The sequence below is a fragment of the Strix aluco genome, chromosome 11, assembly GCF_031877795.1.
Source record: "Strix aluco isolate bStrAlu1 chromosome 11, bStrAlu1.hap1, whole genome shotgun sequence".
NCBI classification, from domain to species: Eukaryota; Metazoa; Chordata; class Aves; order Strigiformes; family Strigidae; genus Strix; species Strix aluco.
The window spans coordinates 7935551-7953614 of NC_133941.1; the positions used below are offsets into that span (position 1 = coordinate 7935551).

Consider the following 18064-nt stretch of genomic DNA (forward strand, 5'->3'; position numbering starts at 1 on the left):
GCTACCTGTTTGATGAGTGCTTTCATTACTATGCCTCTGTACGAAGTTACTCAGCTAGACTAATATCCACAGATTGCAGTATAAATTCCCTATTAAACCCTAACCCTTGTAATTACTCAATCCTAAATACTCTCATTTCTTTCTCTATAGGTTCCAAAAATATCTAGTACATGAAGATCTCACAGCCACCCTCACTGATCCCCTGCCACCACTTAATTGAATTATAATACCATAAATAATCTGGAGGCTATCTCAGAGGCACCCCATACAATTTTCAGGGATGCTGCCTGGCGGGTGACCTAGTTGGAGAGGTGCAGACAGGTTTCTTGGTATTTTCTTCAAGCTGATTATCTCCATATTCCCTGATGGGCTTTTGCTTCAAAAGGATTACAAAAAAAAAAAAAAAAAAAAAAAAAAAAGAGCTAAACTATTTAATTTATTAACAGCTAGTCCCAAACCAAATTCCCAAGGTGGAGAAATACTGAGCAGATAAACTTAAACTTCTGGATTTGAGAGCACCAGGACAGCAAAGTGTTTTAGGATGGCGATCTGAACGTTGCAGCTAAAGACCATCTTCAGGCAGTGAGTGGATTATCGAGACTGTGCAGGGAGCCAAATGCAGAAGGCACTTAGTGCCAAGTACCTTCTGGCATCCACAGACATAATCTCCCTAAAAAGAAGATTTCCACCACAAAGAGATGCTTCACATATACAGCCAGAAACGTGGTTGCTTATCTGAATTAAAAGTTCCAAGGGCATTAAGGCTAATCTATTGGCAGCAGTGGGTCTACACTTCAGGTAGATGGAGTGCTTGTGCTGTATTGTAGCCCTGCATCCACTCAGCAGAAGGCATTCAGAAAATTGCTCTTCTCTTTGCTTGCCCAGCTGCTGTATGGAAGCCTGCCACACTTGTAAGACAATAGATGCAATGCCACAGCAGTCCGCCACCCCGGCTGCATACCACGAGTGTTATTGTATTAAGCAGAGCTCTGCGGAGTGGATCTACCCCACATGCGTCTCCTTTTGTTATCAGCCTGCGCAAATGGGCGTCTTCTGCCATCCCAGGAAGAGACCCGGTCTACCTTTTCCTATCTGTTTGTTCCCCAAGAAGCACATGCTGCTCTCCTGTGAGCCGGGCCAGTGCAGAGAGCCCGCTGGCACCGAGCGTGACCATGTGCCATTCAGAAGCGGGAGGCCACGCACTTTGAAGCACGTCAACTATTTCATCGTCTGCCTGCCTTACTCCTCTCCTTCGCTTTGTTCTCCCTCAGGTTCAGACAACTCAGTACATTCTGAGCCCACTTTTGCTAAAATAAAACATGCACATTGTTTTCCTACACTGGTTTCTGGAGGAATATGCTCAGTCTTAAGAGCCCAGTGCCTGCTGGAGTGCTGAGGCTGATCCTTTCTGTGCCAAAATCTCTGGTCAACAGATGCCTCTCAGCCCCTTGCAGTCCCAGTCCCAACTTCTGCTCTCCCCCGCTCTGCATTTTTCAGTACTTTTCATACTGGTAAAATTGAAAGAGGAGGGGGAAACAGTATTTCAGGTCTTTTCTTCATTAAACTGGAAAGCCCGTCAGCCTCATAAGCATTTGTAGAACTGAAAGACTGGAGAATTAACACCAAGGTGGATAAACAAATCCCGTAAGAGGGAAGTAGCAACTTAAAAACCACCAGCACCACACCTTTGGTCAGTCACTCCTGCATTCTCAACAGAAGGGTCCACCAAGGGGTTTCACAGCAAGACAAGATATCTACTGCAGGGAATTCCTTCTCTCACCCCCTGTGCATCAGCTCTGATAAATTCAGCACAGAATGAACATGCCCCCCAGCTAATTTACTCACCCATAAAAATTGGGCATATTGGTGTCTGAGGTCTGATGCTTGGGTGTTCAAAGAATTGAACAGTTTTGTGCCACAGGTAAGAACTGCCACTAACCTGGAGTAGAAGCAATGGAAGAGTGGACAGACAGACAGGCAGGGTCAGCATTCCCACAGAAACTTGTCTGGGCAGATGTGTAAGCACCACACAGCACCTCTGAAAGAAAACGGATGGGCTTGTAAACTGGGAACAAGGCTGTGCTTCCAACCTTTGCTAGAGATTTCCTCCAGCACATCACTTAACAACTTCTTAACATTAACAGTCTTTTTGGTCTCCTCTTTCCCTCTGATTAGTATGTAAATACTTCCCATCTGCCTCTCTGTGCTCTGTCTCAGACAGTGGAGAGGCTGGGGAGGGGGATCCCCAGGGCACAAGAGTACACACCGGGCTGTGGCTCACAGGGGCTGCCGCCAATGGGAGGATGGGGCTGGTGTGGCCCCTGTGTGAGAGCCACATGCCATGTCCACTGCCAGAAACTCTCCCAAAATAATAAAAGTTAGGAGAAATAGGCTAGTAAAGATGCATTAAAATCTCTGCCTGAGCACACTTAGCGAGCACTAAAATTGGCCCAATAGTGTAAGCATTTGTGTGCATGCTCTTAGCCTATAAATAAACTTAACCTGGCCAGTGAAGGTGAAATAAAATCAAATGATGTTTTCTTTGACTCTGCTTGAGAGCATTCATATAATTGCCAGCTATCCGTTAGCCTGCAATAACTTCTTTCACTTCCAATCAAACCAAATTAAGACAACCTCTATCCTGAGTGCATTCACACTGGGCACTAATTCAGTCTAACACATCTACTGAGACTTTGCACGTTTGGTAATAGATGAGAGGAGCTTGTGAATGGTTACAGAGCAGGCTAGAAAGCTTCCTAGCTTGGTGCTGTTTCTCAGGGAAACTGTCCAGCACAACCGCAGAGCTCTACTTATACATACCAACTGGTGGGACAGGTCTGCTGTGGACCATCTCCTACCACGTTCCTCCAGCTGCTTCCACTTCCATTGTTCCTACCTGTCCTCCATGTATATGGCACCATGCTTTGCGGTGGGAAGGGATGATCCTCAGCTTGCAGCAACTTGGTGGCTCTCACTGTCATGACATGTAGCTGAGGGTTTTGGTTTCCTTTTTTCTTTCTCTCTGGCCCCGCGGTTGCTTCTCTGAGTGCCCCATGTGTGCCAGCAGGGATGTGTATGTGCTGCCAGAGGATCACAGAGGTTTTGAGACCTGATGTTTTTGCCAACCCCTCTGTTGCTCTGTGTGTGTGTGTGTGTTTTTGTGTAACCAGGAGCAGTCAAAGCCTGATGTTTTAATATATAATCCCTACACTGGGAAGCAGCTAGGTATCCCCTCCCACTGCTTGTAGAGCACCTTTACATCTTTCCTGCTTCCCAAGGAGAGGTTGGGGGAAAAAGGCCAAACTTCAGGCAGAAGTCTGCTCATTTTGCCTCCTTATCATGCACCTCTCCTGTGAGGTCTAACAAGGGGTGTGAGCCAAGCTTTATCCTCACCCCAAACTTCAATTAAGGAAAGAGTGCTCAGGGAGCCTCGGCGAGCACCAGCACCACACCAAAGCCCAGAGCTGTCAGTGCAGCTGTCTGCAGTGAGTTCCCAGGAGCTAACTACTAATACTAAGAAAACAAGGGCAAAGAAACCCAAAGCAAACCCCTGAGCCCAAATTTCTTATTAAATAACACTAAAGTGCCTAACGTAAACTGCTGCATGCAAAGGCACCTGGAAGGTAGGGAAAGCCTCTCTGCTGGGAAACCCCAGCTGGAACATGGCTGCGAGAGCATCCTCTGCTCTCAGCCAGGAGACAGGAAGAGGAACTCCCACAGGAATGGCTATCTGGGGCTAGAGAAGGCAACAAAACACAGAACAACTCAGAAGGAGACAGAGTCTGAAGCAACAATGCCCAATGCTCATCCTCACCCACAGCTAATGGGCTGCTGCTCATCTGTTTGACCAACTTTCTGCTAACTCTCCCCAGAAGTTTTACCCAGCCACAGGGAGAGCCTGAGCCTCTGTCCACTGAGCATGAGACAGCCGTTGGGACCTAACCTGGGGCCTAAGCTAAATCCTTCAGAGCCAAAAGCAGATGCACCCTGGCATTTTCAGTTCCAAAGAATTTTTGGTTGTACCAAGTGAGTAGCAATTTAAGTTCACTAACCGAATCTAGCCTGCTTTATCTACTCCACTGTTACAGTGTCAGGTATCTAGTTAATCTCAATACCATATCAGGGTTTACAACAGACCAAAACCTTCTTTCCAAAGTTTCCACGACCCCTGGGGTGCAACTGAGGCTCAGCATAGGACTAACCTGCACAAAAAGAGGAGAAGACATTTTCAAGTGCAAATTCCACCTATTCAGTTACCACTCACCCCAGTACCAAGGGCGGTGAAAGTGCCGGGTGAAAGGGAGGGGTGGGGGGATGCATGGTGCTCTGGGTTCCTGGCTGGCTTTACCTCCTCGAGGCAGTGAAATCCCACCGCTGCCTCTGTGCTCTGCATCACTGAATTCCCAACAGCAGCGAGGTCAGCCATGTCTGTCCCATAAAGGAGAATTTAAACTAGGTTACCAATAAAAAAATCAGTCACCCTGTTAAAGAAAGTAAGTAAACACCCTCTACTGAATGACTGATGTGCTGGAAAGTTACACAGCCTAATGAAGAGCGCTATGGGCTGCCGGCATTATTACATTTGCTCTGACCTTAAAAAAGAATAACTCCAGTTGTCTCCAGAGTACAGCATTGTATTGTTCTTGGATTTCTAATACTAGCGGGAGCACAAAATCCAGCACTGATTAAAATCATAGAAGCTTTGCTTCTACTCCAAGGAAAGAGTGAGAATAGATTGTATTACAGACATTTTGACAGAAAAAATATTTGCTTTCTTGGGGAGTGATATAATGCGTCAGTCATCTAGTCAAACAGCAGACAGTCTTGCTTCCCCTCAGACGCAGTCTCAGTGAAGTCTGGTTTCACTCTATTACACGTTTCACAGTGCGTGAGCCCAGGCTCTGTGCAAACACCTTCAAGAAGCCCCTTTGCAGATCCTCCTGGTGCAAATGGAATGGGTCTGCTGGGGGAGGGTGAGCAGAATTGTAATTAAAAAAGGGGCTGTGGTAGCAGGTGTGATCCAGGAAGAGCACATCCACCCTGAGCACTTCATGAACCACGCATGAGGCTGCTGTGTTGCAGCTGTGGTGCCTGTGGAGCTGTGGACAAGCAAGGGCTGCAGTGGATACCCTTGGTGGGTTTTCCCCTCCACCTTGATGCCATCTCCACACTGTCCCACAGAGAATAAAGGAGATTGCCAAGAGCCTTCCGTACTGCCAGCCCTTCAAGCGCCCCTAGATCAGTTGCCTGACACATCTTGTATCATCACTACCAAAAGATGTTGGTTTGTGACTCCAAGTACCAGAAAAACTATCTGTGCAGCCATGCCTATGTGAACGTGGGTTACACTTACATCAGGTTACTTAACCTCCCTGGTCTAAGAACATTTAACAGCAGGATTGCTGTGAAAATAAAACAGATTCAACAAAACTAGCTCCAGGGACAGCAGCAAATCTCAATTGCATTTTCATTTCTGTAGAGAGGCTGATGGTGGGTATTGTGCCATCTAACGTCAGTATTCAACAATACGTGACTAATTATACCAGAAATGAAACAAAGTCAATACATTTCCAAATTCATTGGCTTCCAGTTGGGGCTTTATTAAATGAAAAACAAAAAAATATGAGGTCTGTCTGTTTGAGATTGAACTAGAAGATTTAAATGTACGTTTTCAGACTTTATACCATTCTTTCATATTTAATCTTTCTTTTTCAGGTGTGGTTATAAGCCTTCAAGTGATCAGAATGTCTTACTCTAAAGATACTAATTTATTTTGGAAGGTATATGGGAAGATTTCATGAAAGAGAAAGGTTTCACCTGCTTTCTCCTAGAGCACATGAAAAGACAAATACAATGTTTTAATTAAATGTATTTATAGAACAGCATCTGGCAAAGCATATTTCTGCTGCTGTTGAGAAAACAATGGTGTTTTTCCCTCTTTTGTTATATTACCTAGAAAATTAATCATTTCCCTTATCCATTGGTTTTAATAAAATGTTTGTGTTTTTATCAATATGAAATGTCAGATTGAACCACATAGCTATTTGCTTTGGAGTAATCATAATGTTACCCACAGCTCTATTCAAAGCACCAAAGAGCATAATAGTGTTAACTATAATTAGATTATTTTCCAGAGAGTTCGAAAGATTCATTGTAGAGCAGGGGTTTTCATAAGGAAACAGAAAGAGTTATTTTGCTGAAATCCTCAAATACCTCCACACAAAATAGTTTTGGAGAATTAACTCCCCTTTGTGTCTGAGCTTTAATTATTGTCTTTTTTCCTTGGTAATGCATGGATTCTAATTATCTCATTTTAACAACATAATAGATGTAGACAAAGGTGGTTTCAGACCACAGAACTAGCTTATCCCACTGCTACTCTGAGCCTCCTGGCTCTGCAGCACATAGTACTGCTACTCTTGAGGACCACCTATTACCTTCTGCATGGCCCAGTAACACCAGATGCAGATTTCCTCTAGAGAAAAATTTCCTTTCAGTGCCATGCATGGCATCCTTCCCAGCACCATTCAGGGGTCAGCATTTCATTCCTATCCTGAAAAAGGATGGCACAACACTCTTGCTAAAACAGTTTTCTGTTAACATAATGCTACAGGGTTAAAAACATTTAATCAGACACTGCAAGGCTGCACCTTTCTGATACAAAACAGGCAGGCCATCTCAAGAAATCATATCACCGATTTTATCAGTTATTTCTGAGCAAGCAGGTGATCATGGCTTAAATTACTTTTACTCCAGAAAGTCTCTGTAATTGTTTGTTGTCTTTTTCCACACCTGAGGTCTGTGTCCTAATGGATGTTTCATGGACGACTCATCTGGCATCTGAATCAGAGTGAAGCCTCTATTGACCTGTTTGGTAGGAAGTCAGTGCTGATCATCATTGTATCTGACAAGTTTTAAGAAATTCCAGATAAATAGAAGTTGATAAACTACTTGCTGTTATACACCTGGCACTTTTGGATTTATAGGCTTTATAGCTGCTGTCTCATCTCCAGTTTCTTGGAAAATAAAAGAAACTTAGGAAATCTTGAAATGCAAGTAATATCAACAATAATTTAAAGGACGCTACACAGCTCAACGGCCATTTAGCCATGGAAGTGATACCCTTTTTTGTAAATGATATTGATTTCCAGTCATAAAGACCTTTTCATTTCCAAGGATCCCTAAAGTATGCTAAGTGCTACCTATGGGAAACCCCATCACTGTGGTTCTGCACAGCTGGTCTGGAAAAGCTAGAAATAAACACTGGTGTACTTCATCTCACATCTAGCTAGAGATCTGAGCTGAATCAAACAATTCTTCAATATTAGCCTGGGTCTCTAAATAAATTTCTTTTCAGTTATGCGGAGTCCCCACATGTTTTCAGTCTCCATGAACAATGAAGGGATCAAGCTCACACCTTAAATGCTTACAGGAAAGGAATTTTAAGTGAGAAAGAAATAACTATTGAGCCAGAATTGTGCATCCACTTGGGTGGCTCTTGAGGATAAACATAGCCAAAAGAAGGGAAATTTCAGATGCTTTCAGTCAGACCCAAAGATAAAACTGTCGAAACCAGGAATTAATTTGAGAAACTCATCAACATGTCATACATTCTTGGCCCCAGTACAGATAAACGTAGTCTTGTAAGGTCTCTGAGGAAAAGGTTGCATCTGCCTATGGATTGGTACAATATCCCTACCAGGTTGTTAGGTACTACACTATCAACTACTGAAAGACCTTTCAGTTCTCTCTGTTCAAAGAACTAAGGAAATTGGTAACAAACCTGCTTAGTAATGGCCTTTGTTTTGGCAAAGGTGTTCAGTGGTCTCTACTGATTTATTTTCATATATCTTCCTAGAGATGATATCTCTTAAGGCAGAGGAACCTGCCGTGTGTCACTGGACCAGCACTGAGCCAAAGAGTGCCACTTTATTGAATTATTATGGTCAATTTTACCTATATCCCAGGCTGTTCTTGGAGTTCTTCCATTCACAATGGACAAGGCCCAAATTAGCTTACCTTGCAAGACTTCTGTCCAAATTTCTGTGGCTGCAGATACATGAACATATTTGCTTCAGAGAGAACTGAGACCATCAGGAACCGTAACGACGCTACTGCTGGCAGCAAGCTAGATTTTATGTATCAGCACTGGGACTTCACAGACAGTAGCACTGGCTGTGGAAATTGGATTAGTAGCTCCAATAAACAGAGCTTAAGCCATTATAAAGTCAGTGGGAGGTTCTGATTGACCTCGGTGGGCTTTGGATCAAATCCCAGGAAGAATGTGACTGAACTAGGCAATGTTAGTGCAACACGTTGTTCCTAGAAGACTCCTTTGCCCATGACAACAGTATTGTTAGTGAACAGCTTTCTAACGGAGAGCCTGGGTGACTGGAGGGACTGGTTGGCTGGTTTTTGAAGGCAGTTTCTTGAGTCATTGACTGTTGAAGATAAGTGCCGGACAGGGAGCAGACAGTCTGGTCCAGTCCAATCCTCCTTTTGCTGTGATCTGGTCAACCCTGGGTGTTATTAACCACATTTGCTCACAGCTGTTTGCCTCATCTTAAAGTCTCTGGATGGGGCCTCAGGAGAGTGGAGAGCTGAAGAGCTTTTCTGAGCACTTCCTAGGCAAGTTATCCTCTCTGTTCCTTCTGCCCTCCCTGTAAAAGCAGAACGTGATGCCACTTGAGATGCATGAATGGAATCTGCCACCTAAACCTTGGGACAGATACTTCTTTTTGGAAAAAGGAATAAATATAGTGAACACATAAACTTGAACTTTGACTCTCCTTTTCCAAACCTGCTATTAAACTGGGGGAAAAAATGTTTTAGGGGCACCAGAAATCCTCACTCCAAGCACTGTACAGAAAAAGAAAGAAAAACATGGTCCAAAGCCTGACATTAAATGTTTCTCATGATTACTTGTTGTTAGAAGGGAGCTGCAGCTATGCTAATACAGCATGCTCACTACAAAAAACCCTGTAATTGGGACAAGGCAGCCGCAAAGCTTCCCACAGCTGGCAGGAATTGTGACTGTTCTCTTTGGTTTTAATCATGGCTTTTAAAGCAGATCAGTAACAGCAACAATTAGCCTTTTAGATTGGTCTCAGAAATTACCATTTTTAAAATATGGTGACTCTGCAGGCACAAACCCAAAAGCTCTGAGCTCCGCATAAAATGAGCAGCCATACACTCTGACTTGTTTGTCACCAGTTTGGTTCCTCCTTTGTTTCTGCTGAATTGTGGTTCTGAAAAGCAGACAGGAACTTGCACACATACTCAAAAGCAAATATCCTTAGTCACCTTCTTTTCCTCAAGAAATCTATCCTTTGAGACAGCTTCTGCTTTGAAGGACTGTCTGCCACTCCAGATGTGTAAGGAGAAAAAGGAGGCACAACCACGTGGTTATGCAGACTAATGCCTGATAAGACTGCTGGTTCTTAGTCAGTAGAATGACTTTGAATCTTACCTAGTAGGGAAGGATTGAAGCACAGCCGTTTGGAATAAGACATGAAAGAACAAAGAGGAGAAAGAAATAGAAAAAAAAATCAATCCAACAAAGGACCCAGAAGATAAGAACAAGTGCCTCATCAGAACAGATGATGTTGTGCCACAGGTTCCTGTGGAGTGGGTCCTTCAGTGCGTCTCCATGAACAGCAGTCTCAGCCCAGCTGCCAAGGCTGGTAGGAGCTCATTTTGCTCATACCTGCCTCTGCTAATCCACTCAGAAATTTTTGCCTGCACAGCAAGGTTACTCAGTGACCCGAACATCTTTTGTGAACCCTCTGTATTATCCACACAAGTCTTGGCATACAAAGCTAGGTACGCCTATATAAAAACTCTCTTCCTACTCTGTGTGGCATGACACATGCTTCTAGGAGGGTTTGCCAACACAGCAACACAAAGGAGCCTTTTCAAACACAGATCTGGCCTTTGTGCCTCAGGGCTTAATTCTCTGATGCTAGGACTTCTTTGTACCACTCTGGCTTACAGAGTCTTTAAAGTACAAGTGTAAGCGCACTTCGACGTATCTACGTGTCAGGTGGTAACAGGATGTTTCTTGCCTACCTCAAAGAGCGACGGAGTGGTGTTATCAACCAACACTTCCACCGGGCTTTGATTTATCTCAAAAAAGCACTTTAACATTGACACTCCTTGCTCAGTCTCTTGAAGTCTGCTGCAAATCCCACACGTGAGCTTCAGAGCATTGTGTCCCTGCCAGACTGTTGTGCCAGCTACTGTCCAACTTCTTTAGTCCCAAAACTTTTTTACCTGTCTTAAAGCTGCACATGTCCCAAGCAGCAGAGGGTTTAGAAACAAAACGTAGCAATGGAGTCTCTCTGGAAAAGGTGAGCAGACCATAGTCTGCTGTATGATGTCCTATTTTTATGAAAACAACAGAAAGATGATGTACCCTGTAGCAAGTTTTCCAACCTATGCAATTATAAAACAGCCAAATAATAAAATCTGTATATACAAAAAATGCTGGGAGACACCACTCCATATCTAGCTGATTTAACCACAATTATTATGACATTTCCTTGCTTTATTTCTGTCATGAAATTGTTGGAAAAATTAGAAAGTCATCATTATTCAGTGTCATAATTTGTCTCTTTCTATATGCATTATAGAGCTAGGAAGAAAAGAGTAGAAGCCACAATTACAGGAGGCTTTCAAAGAAGCAAAGGAAAATCAGCTTTATGGAGCAATCCTGCATGATTAAGAATATGTGGAGCTTAGACTGAGCCTTTCATCCCAATGGGCTCCACATACATGTGGACAGAAGTGCAAAGTACCCATTTTTTTACTTCAAGCCTGTCATTCACCATGTACATTCAATCAAAAGGCATTGAAAGGTGAAAGTGCTGATTTTGTCCATGATGACTGATAATGGGTTTAACACCTCCCTGGGAAAGTGCAATACGAGTTGGCAGGAATATAAACCTTACATTTCCTGAGGTCATATTTTGCTTTTAAAATGGGATTTTTTTCTGCTGTAAATACAGTGAATGCTGAGCCAGAGCCATCATTAAGGCTTGCATGTTCCACATTTTACATTACTACACTTGCTACATCAAAATCTGGACATAACAGACACAGCAGGAGTCTGGTAAACCAAATGTTTTTGAATGTGGTTACTAGTTTAAATGCTGGGCTTTCATTTATTCCTACCTTATGAAGTTATTCATTGAGGCAATGTGCATTAACAGTAAACCAAAAGGTACCTTAGCCAATCAGGAAATGGCAAGGAGAAATGTTATTGTAATAACTATGAATCATTCCTATTATAAATAGCCATGACTCCATATAGGAAAGCAAAGGATAATGTGTTTATTTCAAAAGCCAAAATGGGCAATATTTCCATTCCATAACTTCAAGAGGCCAGGAAGCATATTCTTTCTTATGTATCTGCAATAATTGACACTAGGATGGAGCACAAGCGAATGACTTAGTGCTCATGTTAGCCTTGCACAGCTGACCTGCTTCCTCCATACTCACCGTTTTCCAAATGTCACATCTGAAGTAAACATCCTCTTCACTGCTTAGTCTTTCACTCTGCGCCTTTCTCCTCATCCGGTAGTATCTCCTAGTAATGCAAGCACTGAGAATTAATGGAAGTGTTTTAGTAGCAAATTCAGGAAAACTTGCCTGTAACAAGAGCAGAACCTTACTCAAAGCTGGATGATTCTGACAGATTTGCTGTAAATGTGCTTATAATGTAGCAAGTGGTTGTTGTAACCTTGATTTTCTCTTTCTATGACATTCGATAAAGTGCAATTATATTAATTCAGAATTTCTGTCCTTGGGAAAATAACAAGCTTTTTTGCTCTTTCCCATCCCAAAATAGGAGGGAAGACATCTTGAACAACAATTTTTGAGCATAAAGTTTCAATCTCAGGAACAAAACATTGTGGGTTGGTGCAACAGCTACCCTCGCTACCTCAGAGGAGGGGAAGTTTCGTGTCTCCTGCAAAGGCCAGCATGCCTAGCCAGATTATGTTTCTCTGTGTTGCACAGAGGACATGTGACTCTCATCACACATAGACTGCAGGGTTTCATGGGAAATTATCTTGGTTTTATTAGGGGCCTCTGTAACCCCTACATTGTATTTCCCCATGACTTACTCAGCAAGTCCTGCAGGCTTGAGGCTGATCTGCGACAAAACCAGCTGTTTCACCTGGAGTTCTTCATCCCCTAAAGAAATCACCTGGGTTTGGATGCAGATTTTCTCTTTCAAGAAATGTTTCTCTGGAACCACATGTACCTAAAGATGAAACAGACATCAAAATATTTAAATAGCAGTTTATACTAAACCATCAATTCTTTGCCCTTCAAGAAAATAAAAATATAGATAGAAATGTTCTTTATACTCTGTGAAGAATGCTAGCACAAACACATGTAACTTTGTGGATGTCTTTTAGATCATAAAGATCTCATAAGCATGTTTTCGTTATCATGATTCGGGTTTTATAAACAGCTGTTGTCTAAACTTTTTGAAGTTCTTTTCCCAAAAGAACTTTTTTTTTCTTCAGAAATAACTGATTAAATATTGAACATCTTGTGAAAAATTCAAGAAAAACTGTCCCTTATAATGAAAATTTTAATTGATATCTGCTTGAATATGTTATCAGATTCATTATTGAAATTCTATTTTTGCTAGGCATTTTTATTAAAAAATTTCAGCGTTTCATTAAAAGAAATGTGACAGGTCTGAATGTCTTGAGATGAAAACTATTTTGCTTAATGAATTGTGTGGCATTCAAGCCAATCTCATTGTCTGTCACGGCTTCTAATAATGCTATGTGATATAGATAGCTACTCACATCTACAGTAACATAACATTTGACACCACTATTCTTGCAGTCGCTGTATTAACAAGTAACGCAACTGAATTCCCCTAGGTCTCAGGATGAGGCTTATAGATTTGCCCAAGGGGGTAGTACAGATGATCCAAACAAATCAACAAACCTGCCCATGAGTTTGACTTTTTGCAGGGAGCAATACTTGATAATACTATCAACTCTGAAGAAAAATCTAACAAATTTTTCCTAGCCTGAATGCAGAAGCCGCTTTATTAATGGAAGGTATTTAACTTGCTGGTTGAATGAAAGGAAATGTTTTAGAAAAATAACTTGACAAAAAGACAATTGTCTATTTCTGCCTAAGATGCTCTATAACTTCTAGACAGCGTCCTGTTAATTGCAAAAAACATGAAGCATTCAAGTCATAAATCAGCATTTCTCAAGGCAGCCAAAATAGCCTTTAAAATTCATTGCGGTAAGACTGCTTTATTACAGTGCTGAAACCACAGTTTCTCAACAGCATCTCCCTATTCAATGCAAATATCTCTGCCAAGATTTGATAAGACAAATAGAGAGGCTGGGGTGGATAGAGGGAAATGATGAAAGAAAACTTTGCTGCAAATTAGTTACAAGATGGTTTTAAGCTATCTTGTTTCAAGTGTCTTTCACCTCCACCACATCTTGCAGTAACTCTTCCAGGAGGGCTGGATTATGCTAAGGAAAGATCAGCCTTGACTCATTCCTCACTCAGACAATCTCTCAATGGCAGCTTTCCGCAGCAAGAGATGGGGAGGGACCTTTAGGATTTCACATACGCTGCTTGAAGCAGTGAGCAGGACCTGACCACTGAGCGATTTGCAGATGATAGCTCTCTGTCCAGGGGTCTATCTTCCTTCCTGCTATGTTTCACCTCATTCTTTCTGTCCCATCTCAGATTTATGTCCCCTTCTCTTTCCTATCTTAGTCAGCCTCTCCCTCCTGCATATCATCTCCCTGCAACATCTTCCCAGTCAGGAGGAAAAGTGATTATTTTGTAACTCCACCACATGAAGGGTTTTTCAGGGTGATTATTTTCAGACCTCCTGAAACTGAGTAAAAATTAACATGTGAAAACCCCAGAATCTGTGGTCTGTTGATTTGACCCCAGGCAAAACATGGCTCTAGCTGTGGCTGGTTTACATCTAATCACAGCAGAAGAACAGCTTCCAACCAGTCTTATTTGTAGTTTTTTATCTCACTGTCCAGCTAAGTCAATCAATTGCTTCAAACTGTGTTGTGCTGCAGGGTAAAGAATAATAGAGAAATATTCAGCCAAACTGCAGAAAAATTCTTCCTACTGCTGTGTGTATATGTTGAAACAGCAGCCTTGCCCCTGTTTGACAGGTAATGCCACCAGTCCTTGATAAGACTGTAACAGCTCTTCCACTTTCAGGAAAAAAAAAAAAAAAAAAAAAAAAAAAGAAGAGCCATCATTCATCTCAGGAAGTGTCCATGGAATAATTACTCCCTCCAAAACAATTATATCTGCAAAAAGCTCCTTTTCCTCAGAGGGAAAATCCTTGTGGAGACTGTTCCCAATTAAGGTTTAATATATGCCTCTATTTCTTCAGGAGAAGGGTTGTTCTAGTTCCCATTGGAACCACTTGGAAACTTTAATGGTCTTTGAACCAAGCCCAGTGACAATGCATCTTCATTAGCAATAGGAGTGCTCCCTTGTTTCAGGTTTTTCTGTGGTTTGGATGCTTATCCATCACACTGTGGCATGCTGGAGACGAGAAGTTGGACATAAACTTGCACAAGGAGCTGAGATTTCCTACCGACTCGGCCACTCCTCATGTCTGTTTCAAGGACTGCGTGGAGGATGACATTTTCAGTAACGTTTGCTCTGATGTCACTGCTGGGACCAGTCCCTGCCTCCAACTTCAGCACAGCTGGGAAATGGGGTTGGGTACTTTAGCACTGGTGCTGGACACACTTTTGTTCCCAGCTGCCAACTGATTTCCTCTGGGCCATCAGTGGAGGAGCAGGACATATTCTCCTGAGCTGTTGTGCCCATTCTGGCCCTGCAGTGGCTCTCACTTTTAGGGGCTGGAAGCTGTCAAGGCAGGGGAAGGAAATGAATAATTATGCAACCATATTTCTTGGTTTGTACCTCTGCAAAACAGCTTCAGAGTGGCTTCCATTTCAACTGCCCCACAATGACTACATCTAAGGTTCCTGGGAGAAGCAGGGATTTTTCTTTTCAATGAAATTATTGTTTAATTTCTGTGCTGTATTAAGCAAACAAACTGCCAGTCTGCTAGCCCAGGAGCTCTCTGCAGGGTCCCTCTTACCGAACGTCTGACAAGGGAAAGGAAAGATTCCCTCTGACTCCCATGGGCTCTTTCATCAGCTCTTCCATACTTCCATCACCCTGCTTATGTTTTCCTGTATATCCCATTACTTTTCTTAATAAACTGGGTACAGTTCTTAATACATTCTTTCCTTCTCTCTTTCATCATACAGTCTTCAATATTTTCTCTTACACTGTTTTAGATATTGTACAAGCCTTTCTTTGTATTATCCCACTGCTGTTCAATAAATAGCTCTTCTCAATGGGATTTGTGCTACAAAATCTTTGCAACATGCTGTTTACCCAAAGTCCCCTCTAATTCTTCCAGTGTTGTGCTTTCCAGAGCTTTGTTTTCTTGCAATGGTTGGCTCTGCAGCATTTCACACTGTTCCCTTACAGGACTTCTTTTCTTAGCTCCTCCTTCTAAAATATACATGGTTCTTCTTAGTATTCAGGTGCATGCAGCACCATGCAATGACAAAAGAAATAAAGACAGTTGTCAGCTGCAGACAGGGACCCAGGACAAGGTGGCTGTGCCAGTCTGTAAATCACCAAAGTATCTAAGTGTTTGTTAAAAACAATAAGAAACACTCTCTCATCAAATGTAGTAATCAAAAAACAATTGGATTTGTATCAAATGAGAACAAATGTAGTAGGTAATGGCTCCCATTCATCTCACAGCATATTAATTCTGGTTCCTAATATTGGTAAAACTGAGATGAATGGGAACTATGGGCACTACTGGCAGAGTTAGCTCTTGCCTACTGACCATTCTTAGAGAAGCTCAAACTCTAATGCCTACCCATCAAGGGTTTTTAAAGGAAAGCCTGTGCCTTGGTGTAATAGAGCCATTAACTTCTTAATATAAATATGTAGAATTGTCCTCATTTTCCGCCAGTCTTAAAAACTGTTTTGACCTGTTCTTCTATCTAATATTCTATAGTACTTTCCTGGCAAGGGAGACACCATGATCAGTCAGGTGGTTTTCCCAGGGCAAGGCTCATCCCCTGCTCTCTGAGTGTGCTGGTTTTTGTTTTGGGGTTTTTTTGCAGTTGAACTAGAAGATCTTTGTAGGTCCCTTCCAACTGAACTACTTCTATTCCATTCCATTCCAATCCAATAGATAAGCAGATACATCCATTTTAACACAAAATATTGCAGCTGACCTTGAAGACCTAACCCAGACATGTCATGCACCTTCAGGGACACTCTTACCTCCAGATACCCCTCTACTGATTTTATGCCTAGCAGCTTTGGGGTCTGCAGCCTGCTCTGAAATACATTATGGAGATGGAGGGGTGGTAGAACATTTACAGTTTGGAATCCAGGTGAAATAATCTGAAGAGCAACCTGGCAAAAATAATGTTGAGGCTGCTTGGATCACACTGCAAAAGCACAAGAAGCTGGCGCTGAGGGGTGGAATCCCACCCAGCATCCCACCCAGCTCTACCAGCCTGCACCCCTGGGGCAGTCCGACTTGCACACAAGTGGATTGCAGTCTGAGGAGTCATCTCTAAAGCCGCCAAGTTTCTCTTTGCTCAAAGGAAGCAAGACTGTGGACTGTAAACCAGTGGTTGGGTTTTATGATATTTATACTGCTTATCAAATTTCTGAACTCTGTGAGAAATATGAGAAACACATGTGAGAGTTCCTGTGAATATACAATGAAATTGGTCCATTCAGGGCAGCTGAGCTGCTTATCAAATAAATGAATAAAAAAAGTGTTCCTTCTTAATGTGGAACTTACATCTTTAATAAACATCAGCTTCATGTTCTCATGAGAATCCTATTATACAACTTCCTTCATTGATTCATGTATTAATATCATTTTGTATTAGGCTAGTACATAATTGATGATATGGAAGTGTTTTCATATAACAGCTCCTTCACCGCATAATATAACCCACTTATCATATTTTCAGCTCAAAATTCAGAAAGTTCAAGGATGCATTATACACTGGAATGAACAGATTAACTATATAAAAGTACAGTATATCATTTGGAAATTGCATGCAAACCAAAGTAAATATACGGTGTTAAATGCTGACTTTGATATAGCTCAGGTTGAAAAGCATAAATCAGCTAATAGGAAAAAAAAAAGTTAAGAGCTCAGTAGAATGGAAAAATCCCCCACAGAAAACAAGTTCCAATCTAGTGATTTCAGTGCAACATGTAGCCTATATAGCTATGATTAGCACATATATTAGCCATTCAGGGACAAGACTCTCCCCAGAAAACCAGTCCTGTCTCAAAGTACCACTCACTATAAGCAGAAGAAACAGGTGAAATCCCTGAAGGGATTTATTTTTCTTTTAGTTTTAGGGGGGTTTTTGTTTTATTTTGCCTGCAATTGCATGACAGGATTCGGCAATACTTCAATATCTAATATGGTGAGATTACAAAAGGCTCAGGAGCCTGCTCTATTTTATAAAATCTATTTAAAACTAAGCTCAGAAGACAGACAAGGAAACCTTCTTCCTGCCAAACAGCGTACCAGGGCAGTGATAACACAGACCATACTCTGCAGCCCTGTGAATCTAGTGATTCCCTGTGTTGACTTACAAGGCTTTCATCCCATGGAGCTCATTTTACAGATGCTCAGGCAAAACCGTTAATATTGGAGAGCTCTTACGAATATGTTCACCTATGGAAAAAAATGGTGGTTTGCAGGAGGAACACGCATGCCACTTCATCCTTATGCAAACACAGCGAGGGTTCATTTCTGTGCTGCTGCTGTAGCACCAGGCATCTACCCCAGCCGAGCCAAGGGACCGTGTGCAATGCCACTGCCTATCACAGACTTGTGTCAGCACAGAACTGGCTCCAAGTTTTCAGACACTGTTCAATTACCTGTTATCTCCACCATGCTACTACACAGCTAAATAGCTCTACGCTTTAACTGAACTTGAAAATAAGTGAGGAAAAACAT

At 42.1% G+C, this 18064-nt stretch overlaps 1 protein-coding gene across 1 annotated transcript in view; it reads right to left on the bottom strand.

Moving 5' to 3' along the window:
* Window positions 1–274: 274 nt before the first annotated feature.
* The window catches only part of LOC141928079 (chemokine-like protein TAFA-4), a 131239-nt gene continuing 113449 nt past the window's right edge, over window positions 275–18064 (bottom strand). Inside the window, exons 6-8 of the mRNA XM_074835742.1 lie at window positions 12126–12265; window positions 11500–11587; window positions 275–376 (exon numbers count right to left, since the gene is read on the bottom strand). Coding sequence (XP_074691843.1) covers window positions 275–376; window positions 11500–11587; window positions 12126–12265 — 330 coding nt within the window. The remainder of the gene's footprint in view (window positions 377–11499; window positions 11588–12125; window positions 12266–18064) is intronic.